This window comes from Saccopteryx leptura, chromosome 6 (assembly GCF_036850995.1).
Source record: "Saccopteryx leptura isolate mSacLep1 chromosome 6, mSacLep1_pri_phased_curated, whole genome shotgun sequence".
Classification (NCBI taxonomy): Eukaryota; Metazoa; Chordata; class Mammalia; order Chiroptera; family Emballonuridae; genus Saccopteryx; species Saccopteryx leptura.
In genome coordinates this window covers 89712870-89733236 of record NC_089508.1, presented here as the reverse complement: position 1 = coordinate 89733236, position 20367 = coordinate 89712870, and the positions used below count along the sequence as shown (strand labels likewise).

The window sequence follows — 20367 nt, the reverse complement described above, 5'->3', positions numbered from 1 at the left end:
CAGAGCATCGCCCCTGGTGGGCGTGCCGGGTGGATCCCAGTCGGGCGCATGCGGGAGTCTGATTGTCTCTCCCCGTTTCCAGCTTCAGAAAAATACAAAAAAAAAAAAAAAAAAAAAAGAAAAGAAAAATGCGCTAGCTCTGAAACAAAAACAGAAATGAACCAGGTGACCTGAAGGACCTACCTGGACATTTGGGGGTGGAGACGGAGAATTCAGTCCCAAAGGGATGAACTCTTCAGGGAAACTCATGAGACAAACTCTGGGGGAGCCGATGAGCCCTGAGCAAGATGAAAGGAAAGGAAGGAGGGAGAAGGAACACAGAGGCAGGCAGCTGCTGGTCCCCTGTTCAGGTGGCCTAACAACCCGGAGACCTGCCGAGCCAGTTCTCAGAGTGCTGAGGGCAGTTTCCCCACTACCCCAGATTACTTCCCTGGGACATCTGGTCTCTGGCAGAAGCAGCAGTACGCTCACAGGGGAGGGTGGCCGGGCTGGACGTCTGTGTGGGGCTCACTTTGTTACAGGATAAGCCGTGACAGCTGACCTCTATACCTTGTAAGAATCACAAGACCCATTCCCATTCTTTGAAAACTTTTAATTATTATTAAAAACTCTAACAAATGCAGATACACAGGGGTACCAGTGCTCCCATCCTGGATACCAGGTAGCTTTAGCCTTGGCAGGCACGATACAAGAAAACCCTTGTTACACATCCTTGTCAACTCTCAAGGGGGTCTTCAGCAGGGGATGGAGGAAGCTCAGATGGCGTGGTCACAGGTAAAAGATCTCCCCAGGAGCTGACACGGGCACAGCGATACAGATCCCTATGGAAAAGAGGTCAGTGTGGGCTGTAGGTTCTGCTCCTCCCACTAATTCTGGTCACCGCCTCTGTACCTGCCATGCCGGCGGGCTGTGATCACAGCATGCTGCGCACGCCCATCTGGACAGCACAGGTGACAATGCACATGGCGAGGCCGTTTAAGGACAGGCTGAGTGATCCGGGGCCAGCGATGAGCTTCCTCTGGAGACCCCCGGGCAAGGATCACCATCGAGAACTTTTCTTCCTTTGGCTTCTTGTTCTAAGATACAGACAAACTGTTTTTGGGAAAAGGATATGGGAAAAAATTTTGACCCCCATTCCTGCAGCCCTTTCATGTTCTACGTCAGGCACATTCAGGCCCTGCAATCTCCAGGCTACTCTGAATTTTCCAACTCCCCCCACCTCTGAGGCTTTTTCACCCTGCTTCCCCAAGCTCTCTCCTCCCTGCTGTGATATTCCCGGGTACATACCCAGCTGAAGGGGATGGGATGGTAAGCCTGGGAAAAGCTACAGGCCAGGGGCTTAGAGGCTGTCAACTGGGGACAGGGAAGTTCATGGGGACACTGTAAACACACATAAAAGGCATGAGGTAAGATAAAATAACAAAAGACCATAAAACTGTAAAACTGAGTGACAGGGTCAGGAAGACCTAGGGATAAGGGAGCATAGGGGCAGGGGGCTGGGAGAACAGGGGAATCACCACGAAATGGGATAGGGGCACAGAGCAGTGGAGGGTGGTTCAGCTTTGCCCTCTCACTTGTCCTGGCCACAGCTGAGCTCAGATCTCTGCATGCTGGGAAAAGGAGAATACTCACTGGGGCAAAGACAAAACCAGGTCGAGGATCTAGAGGTGACTTTTCCTTTCCCTGAAAGCAAAGAAAATTTAAAAAATTAAGTTGGTCCTGAAGCATCTATTCCCATAAGTCAATCTCTGCACTCACTCAATTGAGAACTCTTCTAACATTCGGTTCTGGTAATTATTAACTGTGTTTTTTGAGTTAAGCTGGCTGCTTCTCTAATACTACAAACAAAAAACTTTCTCTTTGCAGCGGGAAAAAGGCTGGAACTTGGCACATAGGATGGTGCTCTCCTTGTCAGCAACCTCCACTCTCAAAATATCCCACTCCAAGACCATTAAATTCGGGATTGTACACTGGCTTCTACAGTCCCAAAGAGAGACGGTTTTTGGCTCAGCCATGTCCGAGGTCAGGGGTTAGCAAACTCTTTTTTAAAGGCCCAGAGAGTAGGCAAAATCTGTTTTTGTCCCAACTACTCATCTCTGGCATTTTTAGTATGAAAGCAGCCATACACAACAGACACTCAGATAAGCCTGGCTCATACAAATACAGGTGGCAGGCCAGATTTGATCTGGAGGCCCTAGTTTGCCAGCCAGTTCCCTACATTACAATGGCTTTATATACCTACTAACCTGAGAGCCACCCTTACCTTTGCATGACTTTGTCTTTTCAGTTTTCAAGGGAGTACCAGTAACTGGTGACAGACAGATGGGGAGTGTAGGGGGCTGGTGAGAAAGAGAAAGAAACTTACCTTAAGGACCAGGTCCCTGGCTTCCATGAGAAGGCCGTGGCCAGCTTTTGTTCCATGCTCCACCAATATCTGGTGAGAAAAGGAAATGAGTGAGGGCCATGAATTATATAAAAGCACAAATGTCAGTAGCTCTGTAAAAGTATTCACAGATGGAATAGCAGTCTTAAAGGAAATGGCATTATATATAAGATGCAGATGGTGACCCTAAAAGAGGGACAAAAGAATCTATGCAGGAGAAAAAATGATTGAGAATGAAGACAAGCTCCAATGTAGAGAAGGAAAAGCATAAAAACCATGAAGCTGGGTTTGGTTTCTACACTATAAAGTGGGGCAGACCAGGAGCTTGCTCTCTCTTGGTTCCTGAGATTAGCATTAGAGAGGAGAGCAGAGAAAGGCCACATGGAGGAGGCCAGGAGAACTAACCAAGATGGTGGAGTGCTGAGAGAGAAGCCAGTTTGTGCAGTTTGTGCAGGGAGAAGGAAGGAGATGGGGAACAGAGGTGAATAAGTCTGGTGAGCTAGAAACCTTTGATTCTAGGAAACTCGGATAAGTCAGTAGCTTTGTGAGCACTGAATGAGTGGGTTTTAGAGCCCAGTGTGTGTTTTTACTTGCCCACCGGGTGCAAACTAGGATTAAAGATGATGGCCCACCACAAAAACACAAAACAAAAAACCATGAAGCTTCATTAAAACTTAAAAAAAGGGGGGGACTTCAACTCACCAGAAAATCACTTGTCTTGCGCCACAAGGTTTGGACTACTTCAGTGCGGTCAGCCTTGCTCGGCAGTTCACTTAGGGAAAAGGCTGATACCACCACATTGAACTGGACCTGAGGACCAAGACAGGGAACATGACAGACCTGCCATCTTCTCCTTTCAAGAGCACAATAAAGTTCTCTCTCCCTAAATTTCTTCTGCTGTCTTTCATCTTCTAACACTCAATGCTGGGTTGCAAAGCTGAGGCCAGGTTTTCCATCTTCCAAATTCCACATTTAGTAAATTCGGTACATTGCTACTTGCCTTGGGTGACACAGGTAGAAACTGTCTGATAAAGACACCTGGAATATATGGCTCCCCATTTTCTGAACCACCTGTAAAGGAAAGCAGAGGTGTGGCAACTGTGAGTGCATAGCAGCAATTTTCAACCAGTATGATGCAAAATTTCTTTTTTTTTTTAAAGTGAGAGGAGGGGAAATAGAGAGACAGACTCCTGCCTGTACCCCACCTGGGATCTACCCCGCAATCCCTGCCTGGGGCAGATGCTCAAATCAACTGAGCTATCCTCAGCACCCTGGGCCAACACATGGACCAATCGAGCTATCCTCAGCGCCCGGGGCAGATGCTCAAACCAATCAAGCCACCGGCTGTAAGAGAGAGAGAAAGAAGGGGGAGAGAAGCAGATGGTCGCTTCTCATGTGTGCCCTGACCAGGGATCGAACTCGGGATGCCCGTATGTCACACCCAATGTTCTATCCACTGAGCAAACCAGTCAGGGCCGATGCAAGAATTTTTTTTTTTTTACAGAGGCAGAGATAGACAGGGACAGAGAGAGATGAGAAGCATCAATCATTAGTTTTTCATTGCGCATTGCGACTTCTTAGTTGTTCATTGATTGCTTTCTCATATGTGCCTTGACTGTAGGCCTTCAGCAGACCGAGTAACCCCTTGCTGGAGCCAGCGACCTTGGGTCCAAGCTGGTGAGCTTTTTGCTCAAGCCAGATGAGCCCGCGCTCAAGCTGGTGACCTCGGGGTCTTGAATCTGGGTCCTTCTGCATCCCAGTCCGATGCTCTATCCACTGCGCCACCGCCTGGTCAGGCCCGATGCAAGAATTTTTAAACATGCAATATCTGACTATTTAGTCAGGGGCACTGACCTCTTTTACCTTAGAGTGTGAAATAAAAAATGGTAACAGCCAACACAAATATAGCTGTCTGGTGTAAATTAATCAAATTCATAACTTTTTTCTTTTGTTATATCAGCAAAAAATATATTTTTTAGTGTGCTGCAGAATTTTAGTAATTAGTTTATGTGTGTCATGAGATGAAAAAAGGTTGAAAATTGCTAGTGTATAGGTATACACTGAAGTGAAGTCCTGATAAGAAACATGGCCCTAAGCATAAAGAAAAATGCTAGGTGAGAGTGAGATGTACAGGGTAAACAAATGTTAAGAAGGACAGGGAGTACACTGAATAACCTGCCCTGTTAATCTTACTCAACCCATCCATGGTCTAGCAAAGGGCTCTACCACCCTCTGCTTGACTATAACATTGGAACAAGACCAGGGTCATCTTTAACTTTGTTTTTTTTTTTAATTTTATTTATTCATTTTTAGAGAGGAGAGAGAGAGGGAGAGAGAGAGAAGGGGGGAGGAGCTGGAAGCATCAACTCCCATATGTGCCTTGACCAGGCAAGACCAGGGTTTCAAACCAGCGACCTCAGCATTTCCAGGTCGATGCTTTATCCACTGAGCCACCACAGGTCAGGCCATCTTTAACTTTTAACTCTCCCCTTTGCTCTCAAATAAAACACCCTTTCTGGTATTCCTTTGCTTTCTTAACTCCTTCCACTGTGGAAAAGACCTTCCTTATACCTTGTCCTCACCTTTCAGTAGCTTTTCTGCCAAATTCAACATAGCAGCTGAACTGTCCACACACACATATTCACGTAGGCTCTGGCCCCAAATACTATGAGCAGCCCTAGGATGACAAAATATACCGATCTCATGACAAAGAATAATTTCTACAAGTGACCCCTCAATTCCAAACCCCACCCCTGGGAAAACAGGCTGTTATAGTAAAATGTTGGAAAAACAATGTTATTTTCTTATTTAATTTACAACTTATGCCTTACTAAATTTCTTTCCTTTTTATCTTTCTAAACATGGATCTTTTTAAAAATATTTATTTATTTTTATTGATTTTAGAGAGAGAGAAAGGAAGGGGAAGGGAGGGGGAGAGAAGGGGGGGAGAGAGAGAGAGAGAGAGAGAGAGAGAGAGAAATAGCGACTTGTTTTTCCATTTGTTTATACATTCGTTGGTTGATTCTTGTTATGTGCCTTGACCAGGGATCAAACTAGCCTTGGCGTATTAGGAGGACACTCTAACCAAGATACCTGGTCAGAACTAAACATGGGTCTTTTTTCATTTGACATTTAAATTCTGGCCCTAATTCATATGTTTTCTCATGCCTTGCCTATTCTGAGGAAAGAAACATTCTGATTCCCAACTTTCCCACTTTTCCTCTGGTTTTCCAGTGTCTTAACATTGGAGTGGTGTAAGCATGGCTCTCTAGAGCTAGAATGGTTAGAGAAAGATACTCACCAGGTGACAGAACCAGTACCTGAACCAAAGTCCATCAAGGTTTGTGGTTGGAACTCTGGAATTTGAGTCTGGATCTGAAAAAACACACAACGCCCCACAGTAGGGTAAGCAGACACGTATTTATGGTCTTGGTAAACATGAATAAGGAGACTGAGACAGAAGGTATGAGATGTGACTGTATTTTGAAATTCAAATATAAATATAATATGTTTTATATAACAGGAAGCTTCTAAAATAGTGATTCTAAACCTTTCCTGGGTCACAACATCCTTTCAAATGATAAAAAGAGCCTCTTAAAAAAATGCACATAAGGCCCTGGCCGGTTGGCTCAGCGGTAGAGCGTCGGCCTAGCGTGCGGAGGACCTGGGTTCGATTTCCGGCCAGGGCACACAGGAGAAGTGCCCATTTGCTTCTCCACCCCTCCGCCGCGCCTTCCTCTCTGTCTCTCTCTTCCCCTCCCGCAGCCAAGGCTCCATTGGAGCAAAAATGGCCCAGGCGCTGGGGATGGCTCTGTGGCCTCTGCCTCAGGCGCTAGAGTGGCTCTGGTCGCAACATGGCGACGCCCAGGATGGGCAGAGCATCGCCCCCTGGTGGGCAGAGCGTCGCCCCTGGTGGGCGTGCCGGGTGAATCCCGGTCGGGCGCATGCGGGAGTCTGTCTGACTATCTCTCCCTGTTTCCAGCTTCAGAAAAATGCAAAAAAAAAAAAAAAAAAATGCACATAAAACATCCCAAGAATTCTACTTCAGAAGAGTACTTGATGAATAAGGGAACTGAGGGGAAAGGGTTCAACTAAGAAGTTGTAGGACTTTCACCTCGTGGAATGCCCTGGAGACTGCTGCAAAGCCACCATCCAGTCTTGCTGCCATATACACCAGGCTCAGCCCCTCAGTGTAGCTGCCAGAAAAACCAGAGAGTCATTTCCACTGGGAAACAACCTCTATCCCATAGCTACCTCTAGATTTTTAGGAAATGAAATCTTTGGAAAGGGCTCTTCCAGGTCAGCACCTTCATTTCACAACACAGAAGACATCTGGGGAAGCCCTACAAACCAGGCTGCTTTTTAAAACATAAAATTGTGTAACTGTACTTGTCCAACTCTCCTTCAAAAGTCAAAGTTTCTTCTGCAGCCCCTCTAGTCTCTTACCTCAGTTGTTGCCAATGGTAGGTAGTTTTACGCAGGACACGCAGCACTGCTCCACGAAGTTTCTCCTCTGTCTGAGATAAGTCTGGGGTGAGAAAAAGGACTAGAAGTGAGAATCTAGGAAGAATAGCGCTCAAATTCAATGTCTGAATATACTGCTTGCCCACTCTTCCCCAGCTCCTACACGGGAAAAGCCTCAAAGCTTAAGAGAGAAGCCAAACTTAGAGATAAATTTCAGGTAAGAATAATAATGATCACCACTGCTAGAGGGTATCAGATAGTACTTTGTCTCTAACAGAAGTTTATTTAACTCAATCCATCCCATCCCACAGGTTTTGATCTGTATTAAAGGGAAGTGTAATATAGATTTAAAGGATAAGATAAGGACAGTATTTTGTGGATTTCCTCACTTCCTCAAAACTTAAGATTGTGATGTCTCCAATGTTCCTATAGGGATGAACAAGACTTGGAAATCTTAAGTCTCAGGACTGTGTTCAATTCACTACTATTCCATTTATTGAGTGTCTATTATAAGCCAGGTACTGTGCGAAACACAAGATGAATAAAAGGCATATCTGTAAAATGAAGGAGTTCACACTAACGAAAATAACGTGACAAAGTGTACTTATTCTTCTATCCCTGAAGAAGGTTTCAGCAATGCACAGGGAACCATACAAGGGCTTTCACTTGAATAAAAACTTAAATGGTCCTAATCCAATGGATTTGGAGGGAAAATACAAAGATCTAGATTTCAACAGGATACTAAAGCACTCACTGACCTTCACCAAAGCCCGGAGAGTAATCTTATTATTATTTTAATCTATCTTCTATTTCAATCTATCTTCTCTTAGTAAGGCTTCATTGTAAAAACTGCTCTGTTCAGAAAGTCAAATAAGAAATCGCGGTATCTACTTGAGAGACTAAAATTGTTTCTTGCTCTTTGTTTCTCACTGATAATTCGGCCTGATCTACTCTTTAATTATTCTTAAACCCTACCTGGGTTTTCCAGAAATTTTTTCTCAAGCTGTACAGCCCGTCTTTGCAGCTCCTCTGGCTCGATGGGTAAATGTCGGCTCCAGAGATAATTGGTCAATGCTTGCACCTGCTTCTCCACACTGGGCACTGAACTCTCTTTGGGCCAAAGATGAAAAACGGCATCAGTTGCATGCCGGCAGTTTCCGTTTCATCGAGAGCTTCCTTTTCCCACCGTTACTCACTGAGCAGCAGTAACTGCGCGGCGTCGGTCAGTGCTTGAGGCAGCCGCACGCGCGGCAGCCGCAGGATGCCGGGGTGCCGGCGATGGAGCCTCTTCCCCAGAAAGTCGGACTTGTTATCCACCTGGGACACGCCGGGCACAAGGGCAGCGAGAGCCTGCAAGCCGGGAAAGAAAAGCTACTTGCAGGCAGAAGGAAAGGTTGCGGGCGCGCGCTAAGGCACGGGCTGCGGAGAGCGCTCCCGTCGGGAGCGGAGCTGTTCCGGGGACCCCGAGTCTCTCCGAGAGCAGGGACGGTAGGCACTCACCCGGGACTGCGGTGCTACTCCAACGCCGCGGCGCCATCTGCCTAATGTCAACAGATACCTCTGGCCTCTGGTAGTCGCCATGACTCCGGCGGCGAACCGGAAACGGAAATGTAGGTGCCTATGACGCTCAGCCTTCCCGCAGCAAAATCTTGAGCCAAACAACGCAAGTGGCAGTATCAGCCAGTGAGGAGAACGAGAGCTTGCTAGTAGCCAATAAACAAATCTATATGTAAATTACCTTAGAAGGTAGGCGTATGTGGGTGGAACGTGGACCTCGGTTTCGACTAACCAGCCGGAAATGGATTGTCCTCGTTTGGGGTTTCCGGAATCCAGAGAACTGGCTCTAGGAACGTTTGGGGTCTCTAGGAAGGCGTGGTAGACTGACAGGCTGTTTTCTGCATATGTTAGCTGCCTGAGTTCTCTTGATTTTTTTTCTAGAGAACTCTGAACTCTTGGTCCCCAGCCCCCCATATTCCTGGGAGAATGTAGCAATGGGAAGATGAGATAGAAGCCAGATTTAGGCGACTAAAGAGAACAAAAATGAATAGTTAATAAATTTCATGGTTTTTTTTACATATTAGTTTCTTGTCATACTAGATCAGCCTCATTAGGTAAATAGCTAACACACAGATCATTATGTGCCAGACACTGTGGCAAGCACTTTTACATAATATTATCTTATTTAGTCCCCAGAATACTGTGAGATTCTGCTTTTAACCTCATTTGCAGCTGAGGAAACTCATACCCCACCCAAGATCACTTAGCTTGTGAGGTGACAACTATGTTTAAACCTAGGTAGTCTAAGTGTGAGCTTCATCTTTAAACATGCCCTACACATTGTTGGTGTTTGGAATTCAAGTTAACAAATTAAGGATGTAACCAAATAAGGTTCAAACTCTGGAGACAAAGTGCTGGTGCAAAAGAGAAGAGGTTTATTCGGGTGTCGTGGACTGGGAGAATGGTGAATGCCCATCTCAAAGACCATCCCAGTTTCCTGCTCAATCCTGTGGTTGTCATACGGATAGGGAGGGAAGAGTTCGTTTTTTTGGTGATGGTGGGTCTGTCCATTTATCTTTCTAGCTTTTAGCACACTGGACCCTGTTCATTGATCTTTCTAGCTTTTGACCCCCTTGTGCCACCTTGGCCAATAAGAAAGACTCTCCAGCAGTCCCTGACTGTCTACGGTAACTGAGTCAGCTTGGCTGTCATTGAAAATAATGATTTTATAAAATAGATAAAACTTCTGGAACAGTATATTTATTTTGTTTTATGCTTACCTTGAGAAAAGTTTTAGGACAATAAAATTTTGAGTAGGAAAGTCAAGCAAGCATAGAATAAGTCTGGGGTTGTTCTTGCTTCATCCTGTACTTTCAGTTTTTCATTTTTAAAATACCAACAGCCATTTAAGCTGGTCCAGGTATCCTTCAGTGAGTTAATAAATAAGGGTCTTTGGTTAGAGGAGCATGCATCTTTGTTTCAGCAACAGTGGTATATAGTTGTTAATATTTTGAATCGAAACAAAGAATAAGAATTTTCTTTATGGCCCACTGGATGTAAGCACAGGCTGCTCTTGGCTGGAGGCAACCAACCTGAGAGCTTGACCACCATGGGCCCTGGCCATCCTTGGAGGGCAGAGGGCATCAGAAACAACAAACAAGAAATGAGAACAAGTCCTCACCATGGTAACCACATGCACTTGAAACAGCTTAGCAGAAAAGGCCAACTCCACCGAGGACCTAATTTCAAACACAGTTTTCAGTTCTCAGTCTCTTATAGGGAAATACCAGAAATACTTAGCAATAAAAGAAAGGGTGATGGTGCATCTCTAAGATGGAAAACTATGCTGCCACTTTGTTACACTCTGGGAGAAAGTTTGTGGGAATGGGAAAACATTCCTTTATATTATCAAGCTGTATAACCAGTAAAAGTACTAGCAGAAAATTTGTAAATATGAAGAGACTTGATCTTTGGTTGCTCAGATTACAACTATTTTTTTTGTGAATTTTCTGGTTTTATAATATTATCATATTAAATATGTGTTACTTCTCTAATAAGAAAATAAATGAAAACGTTATTTAAAATGTTAACTCTTTGATTTAGACTTTCTGAGGTCCTTTCCAGACCCACAAGACCCCTATTCTTTGTAAAGTGGAGACCACACACTTGCCCAGAGTTTTGGATTCTTTCTCCAGGTAGGGGATACTGACAGAGAAATGTTTGGAACACTAGAGTTTGCTCAGAGATAATGCTTGAATGATTTATATAGGGTCAATCTACTTCTTTTTCTCAAGAACCTGTCAAAACAAATGCTTCACCTTATGTATGACAGAAATTTTCTCTTTGTTGTTTTTCAGAAGGCTGATTGGTAACCATACCATGCAAGGAACCTCTACTTTTGCTATAAGAATATTTTTCTCCAAAATGAATCATCATTGACTTCTCCCATATCTCCTGTTATTCTTTCTCATGAAGGTAAAGTTTGGTGTCAAAAAGAACATCTGAACTTAGTATGAGGACAGAGAGTATTAGTAAAAGCCTCAATTTTTAAGCTGTGGCAAAACATGAGGAAAAGGCAAAGAACTTCAACCAGCAGCAGCCTTGACTAACAATAGCTGCTGCTGTGCATTATGTAAGGGAAGGTGGGTCTTCTAAATACATTCATCTGTATAGATAACACTGTATGTGAAAAAGGTAAGCTTCAGAAAAGGGAGAGAAATATCATTTCTGGGTACATATGTCAATGTGTGTATGCACCTGCTATGGAGGTGATGACCATGTGTGTCTCTTTCTTATAAATGTCCCTACATAAGAAGCCCAAGAGTTAGGAAAAGGGAGAAATGCTCTCTTCTGGGAGCAAGGAACAGGGGTGTGCTGTTCTTGACTGACCTTTCTATTTTGTTGGTCCTAGACATTACAGGAAAACCCATGTTAATACAGTGGCCCCTGTGGTTGGCATGATTCTTCCTAACTTTCTCAAGTTTTCAGTTTCTTTCCTAAGACAATCACAGTCACCTTGCCCTAGCTAACTCAGCTCTCCCTCTTGTCCTGTGGTTCTCATGCCTGTTCTTATTTCATCCTTCTTTGTTTCCATCTCATTTAAAATCCAATTCGTCTTCCGCTCCCTTATGGCCCTTTCTTGCTTCTTACTGGGGATTCATATCCTTTGAAAATAATCAAGATCATTCCTCTTCCTGATTCTGATGATCTCTTTATGGGCCATTCTCTAGCTAGCTTTATTCCAGCTCTTGATATAACATTGTTTGAACTAAAGATGGTTCCTGTCCTGGTTGGTAAGGGTCTTGGGAAAGAGAAGTGGTTGTGGGAAGGAAAGAAAGCATTGATGGGTGAAAGTGAAGGGGGCTACAAGGGAATCTAAGGGCTCCCGGGTTGGGAGGAGGCAAAAGGTATGACTCACTCTGCTTGAATGCTCCTGACCTCTGCTCATTTACCTGAATGCTGATAGCATCAGTGACCCAGAAACACATGAAGAACCTGAAGCTAATGTACTTCTCCTCAAGTGGCCTTTCTATATAGTCTGTACCGGAAACAGCTCTCTATTGTCCATATAATTGTGTCCCCTCCAATTCATCCTTCTGAAGTCCTGGAAAAATCACTTAAGTTGAAAGCTGCAGAGAGTTGATGGTATGCTGGATGTTTTCTGTTTGAAAGAAGGGAAGCAGACAGTTTGTCCTAATGGCATTGCTGAAATTTAATTTTTTTGCATTCATTTCAGCAAAATCACTGTGTTGCTACAGTCTGTATTTTCACATAATTTATGTCCCCCAATAGCAATAAATGTCAAATTAGCCTGTTTTTCTTGTATCGCTGCAGTTATTAGTAGTTTTTTAAAAATGAATTTTAATTTGCTGATATTGCTGTTAAGGCCATAGCAACTAGTATTGTTAGTACAATTCTTAAAGTAATACAGGTATTTAGATTGGGAAATGAATTGTGACTTTTACATGTTATGTTCTAACACTATAATTGGGTTGAATATATTAAATTAAAATGATCACACTAAATAGTGTGTCTCATTCTAATTTTATCACATAAAGTGCTCTAACTTGTGTTGCAATTTTACCACTTTTTTGTGATAGAGACAGAGAGAGGGACAGACAGACAGGAAGTGAGAGAGATAAGCATCAGTTCTTTGTTGCAGCACCTTAATTGTTCATTGATTACTTTCTCATATGTGCTTTGACCAGGGGGCTACAGCAGAGTGAGTGACCCTTTGCTCAAGCTGGTGAGCCCAGGGTAGTGAGCCTGGGTCTTCTGCGTTCCACTTTGATGCTCTATTCACTGCGCCACCACCTGGTCAGGCCAGTTTCTGAAAGTAATATCTAGATACATAGAATATTATAGAAGATTAGTATTGAGCTTCACACATGTCTGAACCTACATTTATGCAAATTTAAGAGTAAAGAAATTGTTGCATATTGAAAAATGTGCTTCAGCTGCCATATACAACTTTGGGAATATTGTGTTAATTTGTGAGTATCTTCGTAACTATGCATTGGAACATGAAGGGAAAGAAGAAAATAGATGCTTGGCACCATGATACATCATAATATAAAAGTGCATTACAGTCATGTTTTCTGAGAGAAATAATTTGATAAGTTAGTCTTTTCTTTAACTATGTGCTTCTGCTGCCCAGATCCTTCTAATACTTGGAAGCAGTGTCTACCTGCTGGCCTGACAGAGGCGCCATCTACAAGCAGTTTTGTCACTTAGATGTAGTTATCTGTTAAGGATCTGGGCAAGAGATATGGAGACATGTTTCCCTTGATTTAGAGCCATGTCAGTCATGAAAGCTGCACTGGATCCCAAGTGATAGAGAATACTCTGTATTCTTTAATAAATATATTATTTTATATGTCTGTGTTAGTTACATGTGGGGATTTCTTAAATGTGAGGCCCAGAAAAGGGGCCCCTCTTTCCTGGGTCTGAGGGCAGTTCTGGCTGTATCTTCAGCACTTAGACAAAGTCAGGCAGTCATAGTAGTTCCTGCTAAGAATCTGATCAAATATATTTTGTGTGAATGGGACGAGTGCCTGAAAGAGCTATGGCTCTCTGGATGCTGTCTAGTTTGTGAAAATCTTTCAGGGCAGGAAAAGTTCAGAATTGTTGACCATGAAGAGACCAACATTTACAACTGTTCTTCAAACAAAACACAGATAAAATTTTAAGGTGTTTTTGTATGTACATAAGAAGGGTAGTTTCTCCTTAAGCCATGAAGGCTGGGTCTAGAGTTCAGATTGTAAAACCCTACTTCTTCAGACATCAAAGATAAATAGCTCTGGCCTAAAGGGGATTGGCAGTACATGTAGACTCTGAAATGAACTGCAGTACGCTTCAAAACCTGAGTAGTGAGTGAGACTGTGCCAAGCCAAATTATGTGGCATGAGATTATATCTATAAAATTTCCCAAATGTTATGTAGTATGTACTGTGAAAAGTCATTGTCACTGTGGTAAAACAATATGCATTCTTTACATAACTATACATCAGAGGAAATGAGGAAGCCCATACCAGAGAGGTAGTATAGGAATAGAGTAAGATTTCAGACCACCTTTCTTAGAGAAAAAAATTTTGTCCTTCAAATTTAAGTCACAACAACTTAACCAACTGACTGCAAAGCTGGCTACAAAGTTCTCAGTGTGGATGTGCTCCTGAACTATGCTTTGTATTCATTTGTATGCATTTGCCTCCTATTCCTGCTTTCCCTTTCTAGCTAAAGGTTTAAGGAAAGAAATTCTAGAGAACAGACTTGGAAAATTTCAAGAGATAAGAGAGAACGATCCTTTTTATAACCTTGCGCTTTTCCAGAAATTTTAGGAATCTGCTGAAACCTATCTGATATTTCTTATCTGTAGCTTCTACCAAGAATATATCATCTGTACTGTGGAGAATCTTAGGTGCCTTAAGCCTTGTAGCAAATTTAAGTTCTAAATTGCCTTCTGTGCTATATTGATATGGATTTACAGAATTTAGGGAAGAAATCTTCCATTTAACTACCTTCTTAGGGGGAGAAAGAAATTTGGCTGTAGTCTTGGCAAGCTGTCAGAAAATGATTACTGAGATATAAAGAGCCATGTCACAAGAGAGGGTTATAATTAGTGAAATGAACTGTGGGAGAATTACTTAACCTCACTGGTAAGAAAATACATGTTAAAATATTAAGACACAGTTTCTCCTAATAAAATAGCAACGGTACCTATACCCTATGCATAGCAGATGACATTGTAAGTAGATGCAAACTTTTTGGAGAGCAGTTTGCAATATGTCAAGAGCCAAAAGGATGTTTGTATCCTTTGACCCACTGTTCTCATTTTTTGTTATTCTATAAACATTTACAGAGTCCCTTCCATACGACAAGTAACATTCTAGGCAGAGACATCAGAGATTGATGTTATAAAATGTGCCCTTCAGGCCCTGGCCGGTTGGCTCAGTGATAGAGCATCAGCCTGGCGTGCAGGAGTCCCGGGTTCGATTCCAGGCCAGGGCACACAGGAGAAGCGCCCATCTGCTTCTCCACCCCTCCCCCTCTCCTTCCTCTCTGTTTCTCTCTTCCCCTCCCGCAGCCAAGGCTCCATTGGAGCAAAGTTGGCCCGGGCGCTGAGGATGGCTCTGTGGCCTCTGCCTCAGGCGCTAGAATGGCTCTGATTGCGGCAGAGCAACGCCACAAGATGGGCAGAGCATCGCCCCCTGGTGGGCATGCCGGGTGGATCCCAGTCGGGCGTATGCGGGAGTCTGTCTGACTGCCTCCCCGTTTCCAACTTCGGAAAAATACAAAAAAAAAAAAAATTAACAAAAAAATAAAATTGTGCCCTTCAGGAATTTACAGTCAGCTGGGGAAAAACATACCTATAATTAGATAATAATAATACAAAGTGAGAAAGACGTGAAATGGGGGGCTAACTGCAAGTCTAGGGAGTGTGTGGCAGGGGACAGGAAAGGTTTCCTCTAAGAGATGACACCAAATTGAATCTGAAGGGGTAAATAATAAATTTCCTAGAAGACCATGTGAGGACAGTGTCTTGAGCAGAGCCAGAACAAGACCTGGGGGTGACTGTCCATGGTTCACCAGGGCTAGATAATAGGCCTAGAGGGATTTCTGGGACTTATTTTACCATTCTACAGGATGATGTTAGAAAAATATTTCACACATTTAGTTTCTTTCCCTTGATTCTGGTTTTTATTTTCTGTCTAGAGGTAGAAGTCATCTCTTTTCTTTCCTGGGATAGACACTGGCAAATCAAGCTACCTTGGCCACACACTCTCATGTGGTAGCAACTGGCAGGCATGAGCTGTGTTCCCTGGGTTCCCTTATCACCATGCAGGAATCCATAACCCTGAGCCCCGAAGAAGAAGCAGAGCTCACTTCGTGGGTGGGGGAGACTGGCAGCTGGAGTCATAGGCACAGGACAGGCAGTCCCTGCACGATCCCTTCTCTTTCCCATGGCATCTTATCTCTTCATCCCCAGGGCACCTTGGTAGAGGGGAGAGTTAGATTATAGTACAGGAGGAAGTGCTAGGGGCATACTCTAATTGTCTCCGAGAGGACTTATTCCTGCTCACCAGCATTGCCAAGAGTGAAATGGGAGGATCCTTAGAAGAGTCAGATGAAATAAAAAAACATGACTGATAGTTTAGGAATTATAACCTACAGGAAAAGTTAAAAGAAAGGTCTTGAGAAAGGAAAAGTTTTGCAACACTAAGAAGAGTCAACATATAGTTGTTTTTTACATCCCATCTCTTCCAAAAGTAGAACAAACTGAATGGTTCACAACTGCATTGACCCCAATAGCACCAAAGGCATTCAGGTAAGAAGTGCATGTGAGAAAGCACTCTGAACCATGTAGACACTAGAGCAGGGTTCCGAGAGACTCCAGAGAGCTCTACAAATAGGAGAAACCCTATCACCACCCTGCCATGTTGCAAAGGGCTAGATGGATGCAAAGCCTACTTTAGGAACTTTCCCTTTACACGAGAAGCCCAATTTCACTCCATCAAGATTTACTTAGCATATGCTATGGACCCTGAATCATAAGCTAATATGTATCTTTTTACTTCAGATGACAGAAAATGATTCCTGTCTATGAGCTTGTGACAGATCAGAATGAGGTCAGAATCACAGAGGAAACCCTGAACCCAGGAGGGAAGAAGCTAGGTGGGCTGAGTAGTCAGGCTAAAAGAAAGACTGTGGTGAGCCCCAGGGGTGACTCAGGCTGTAGAGCATAAGGCTAGCGAGGCATTTGGAGAGTTGTTCCATAGTGTGGATTGTGGCAAGAAACCTTGAGACCAAAGCTCTAGTTCTGGTGGTGGAGGAGAAGAGTACTAGGGGGTCAGGGTGCTTCTCCATGGAAACTGGGAGGGCATGAGAGAGGCCATCCAAACAGCACCCATTCTTTCCCTCAGATCTCAGCTCTTGCTCTTCCTCTCCACTCCCCTACCCAAGACCACCTTAGCCCCTCTTTCCTTCCTTCCAGCCAACTTTCAGAAACCTCTTCCTCACTGGGAAACTGTGAATACTATTTCCCCCAGCCCTTTGATATAATGGCTTCAGGTTAGAGAACACCAGGGCTACTCATAGGAAGCAGGGCATGGGGAGAACAGTCAGGGTGGAGGCTGGGGTAGGACTTCTGCTTTCCACTTAGATTCTGTTCCTCTTTAGCTACTGCTCTTCTGGATAAAGGGAAACAACAGGGCTCTATCCCTATATGACCTGTAGCAAAATAGAGGTTTAGAGAGTGCAGACAATTATTTGGGGAGCCCAGGAGTTGAGGCTGCCTTCCATCTGCTTCTCTTCATCCTTCAGGCCATGCACGAGTCTAATTTCGCTAAGGGCCGGGTTCCTGCTTTGCAGTCTCTCCACACATTTCTTGAGGTCTATTTGAATGTCAACCCTCATCCCTCAGGCCCACCACATCCAGTTCTTCTCTACAGTTGGACACTATACTAGTGTACTCAAGGAGGAGGGACACTCAACACCTCTCCAACAGTGGAATCCCCAAGTTTAACTCTGTGGGATCCTCAGCCCAGGGCCCAGTAGAGGGGCCTCATGCATGGGATCGAGACTGTGAATGTGAGGAATCTCATTGGAGGGGTAGAGGTAGCTGTGGTGACTCTTCTGTGGTGCTGGGAGGAAGAGTGGGATGGCAAGAGAGGGTAAGGGCCCAAGTGAGGCCGTTATAAATTAGGTACAGTGAGTGGAAGGGGAAGATGGGGCTGATGGTTTCTTAGTGTAGAATAAAGCAAGTTTCTAGTGATGGGGGACTTTATTATTATTTTTATTTATTTATTTTAGTGTGTGTGTGAGAGAGAGAGAGACAGACAGACAGGGACAGCCAGACAGGAAGGGAGAGAGATGAGAAGTATCAACTTGTTGCAGCACCTGAGTTGTTCATCGATTGCTTTCTCACATGTGTCCTGACCAGGGAAGTGGGGCTCCAGCCAAGCCAGTGACCTCCTGCTTAAGCCAGCAACCTTGGGCTCAAGCCAGCAACCTTGGACTTCAGGCCAGCGAACTTTGGGCTCAAGCCAGCGACCATGGGGTCATGTCTATGATCTCGTGCTCAAACCGGCGAACTCAGGGTTTTGAACCTGTGTCCTTAGCCTCAGCCTCCCAGGTGGAGGCTCTATCCACTGAGCCACCCCGCCTGGTCAGGTGGTGGTGGGGACTTTATTTTTATGTAGAATTTGAAGGGCTTGCCATTATTCTAGGCTGCTTCTCACTTAGCTGTCTGACTTTGGGCAGGTTGTTGAAACTCTCTTAGAGTTATTTATCTTTTTATGAAATGGGATCGTAAAGACACTTGCCTTGCCTGACCAGGTGGTGGCGCAGAGGACAGAGCATCAGACTGGGATGCTGAGGACCCAGGTTCCAGACCCCAAGGTCACCAGCTTGAGCGTGGGCTCATCTGGTTTGAGCAAAGCTCACCAGCTTGGACCCAAGGTCGCCGGCTCGAGCAAGTGGTTACTTGGTCTGCTGAAGGCCCGCGGTCAGGGCACATATGAGAAAGCAATCAATGAACAACTAAGGTGTCGCAACAAAAAACTGATGATTGATGCTTCTCATCTCTCTCCGTTCCTGTCTGTCTGTCCCTATCTATCCCTCTCTCTGACACCCTCTCTCTGTCTCTTTACAAAAAAAAAAAAAAAAAAAAAGAGACACTTGCCTTAACTTACAATGCTGTGGTGAGAAAGAAAAAAAAGAGTTTTGTAATCCTTAAAGTACTTTACAAATGTATGTTATGGCATTTACTGAGGAGCAATCAAGTGATATCAAAGATCTTTTGCATAAGATGGAGTCTCCATACTAGACCTTAGAGGAGGTGGACGACAGGAGAGAGCCACTCTGTCTCCTCCATGCATAATTGCCCTTCCTGCCAGATGAGTGCAGGGCCCCTGCCAGCCACCTTGCCTGTTTTCCATCTTTTCCTTATTCCCTCTTTCACCTGGGGAATCTCTGCTAGGTGCGCAGAGCGTGGGATGGGAATAAGGGTAGCATCTACATCGGGGGACCCTGATTCCACACTACAGTGACGCTCTCTGGGTTTTGAAGCCAATTTGTTCACAAGCTGTTCTAATAAAGCTCCCGAATCCTGACCTGGCTGCAGCGACTTGGCCACTGCACCCACCTCTTCTCCCGCGGAGGCGCCGCCGCAGTAGACGGCAGAGGGCGCTATGCTGCTTGCTCCCGTGAGCTGAGAGGGCACCAGATCTTTCCTTCCCGGTTCTACTTAGCAAGGCTGACACGGGCTTTATCTTTAAAAAGCCTTTTTGAGCGCTAAGGAGAGCAAACTAGGAATAAGATCTAAATATCTCAAACAGATCACCTTCTAAAGCACAAGATTTTTATCCTTCGGCAGTGAACTGGTCCCTCAAGCTCTACCCTTAATCTCCCTGTTGCCTTAGGGATATTAACACTCTTTTCCAGTTTGTTCAAATCTTTTACTGCTGTAAACCAGCTGGAATGTATATCCTGGACCAAGATAGCAGCAATAGATTGGGCATATTGTGAAGCTCCTGCATGTGCGGAGCTGTGGGTTGGCAACACCAGATCTTCCGGACGCATATGTGTGTCACTGGCCCCAAGGAAGCCTGGGGGAGTATTATTTTTCAGAATACAACGTGACCAGCAGAATGTTTTCTTTGTAACATTTCCAGTACCATTTCTGCACATAGAAGTTAGCATTTGTTGGGCAGATAAAATGTATTATGCTCACTTTGTTAAAGATGATGCTGCCCACGTGGAGGTCGTTGCCCAGGTGATATTAATGTGTGTTGGGGATCGTTGTAGCCTGGGGCTTGGTTTTGGGATTAAGCCTTTCCCATCCTTTTTGATGTGGGATGGTACAATCCAATCATGCCTCAGAGAAGTGACTTAGAGACTTCCCTATTTTCTATATTGGATTAAAGGTTTGGATTTCTACACTATAAAATGGGGGCAGAACGAGAGCTTGCCCTCTTGGTTCCTGGGATGATTAGCATGAGAGAGCAGAGGGAGCAGAGCAGAGAGCAGATAGAGGCCATGTGGCCAGGAGAAGCAGCCAAGATGGTGGAGTGCTGAGTGAGATGCCAGTTTGTGCAGAGTTTGTATCTGGGATAAGGAAGGAGAAGGGGAACTGTTGGGCAGATAAAATGTATTATGCTCACTTTGTTAAAGAGGCCATCGCCCAGGTGATATTAATGTGTGTTGGAGATCGTTGTAACCTGGGGCTTGGTTTTGGGATTAAGCCTTTCCCACCCTTTTTGATGTAGGGCGGTACAATCCAATCATGCCTCAGAGAAGTGACTTTGTATTAGAGACTTCCCTGTTATGTATATTGGATTAAGGGTTTGGATTTCTACACTATAAAATGGGGGCAAAACGAGAGCTTGCCCTCTTGGTTCCTGAGATTAGCATGAGAGAGCAGAGAGAGTAGAGCCAGCAGCAGAAAAAGGCCACGTGGAGGAGGCCAGGAGAAGCAGCCAAGATGGTGGAGTGCTGAGTGAGATGCCAGTTTGTGTAGAGTTTGT

At 44.5% G+C, this 20367-nt stretch overlaps 1 protein-coding gene across 1 annotated transcript; it reads right to left on the bottom strand.

The window, feature by feature from the left end:
- Window positions 1-571: 571 nt before the first annotated feature.
- On the bottom strand, window positions 572-8470 carry METTL17 (methyltransferase like 17). Its single transcript, XM_066343246.1, has 14 exons — window positions 8348-8470; window positions 8044-8197; window positions 7823-7957; window positions 6830-6911; window positions 6498-6579; window positions 5685-5758; window positions 4966-5060; window positions 3384-3454; window positions 3086-3193; window positions 2366-2434; window positions 1633-1683; window positions 1288-1380; window positions 892-1076; window positions 572-821 (listed from the first exon to the last, which is right to left on the bottom strand). Exons 1-14 carry the CDS (start codon window positions 8426-8428, stop codon window positions 716-718), a joined length of 1386 nt encoding a protein of 461 aa, XP_066199343.1. The 5' UTR covers window positions 8429-8470; the 3' UTR covers window positions 572-715.
- Between the last annotated feature and the right edge of the window lie 11897 nt (window positions 8471-20367).

What these genes read in the sequence shown, in the direction of transcription:
- METTL17 (XM_066343246.1), bottom strand. Translation starts at nt 8,428, where the DNA reads ATGGCGACTACCAGAGGCCAGAGGTATCTGTTGACATTAGGCAGATGG. An exon ending in GGTACTGGTTCTGTCACCTG is followed by an intron (nt 5,061 to 5,684) that starts GTGAGTATCTTT and finishes TTGTCATCCTAG; the next exon opens with GGCTGCTCATAGTATTTGGG. An exon ending in ATCCCATCCCCTTCAGCTGG is followed by an intron (nt 1,077 to 1,287) that starts GTATGTACCCGG and finishes TCTGTATCTTAG; the next exon opens with AACAAGAAGCCAAAGGAAGA.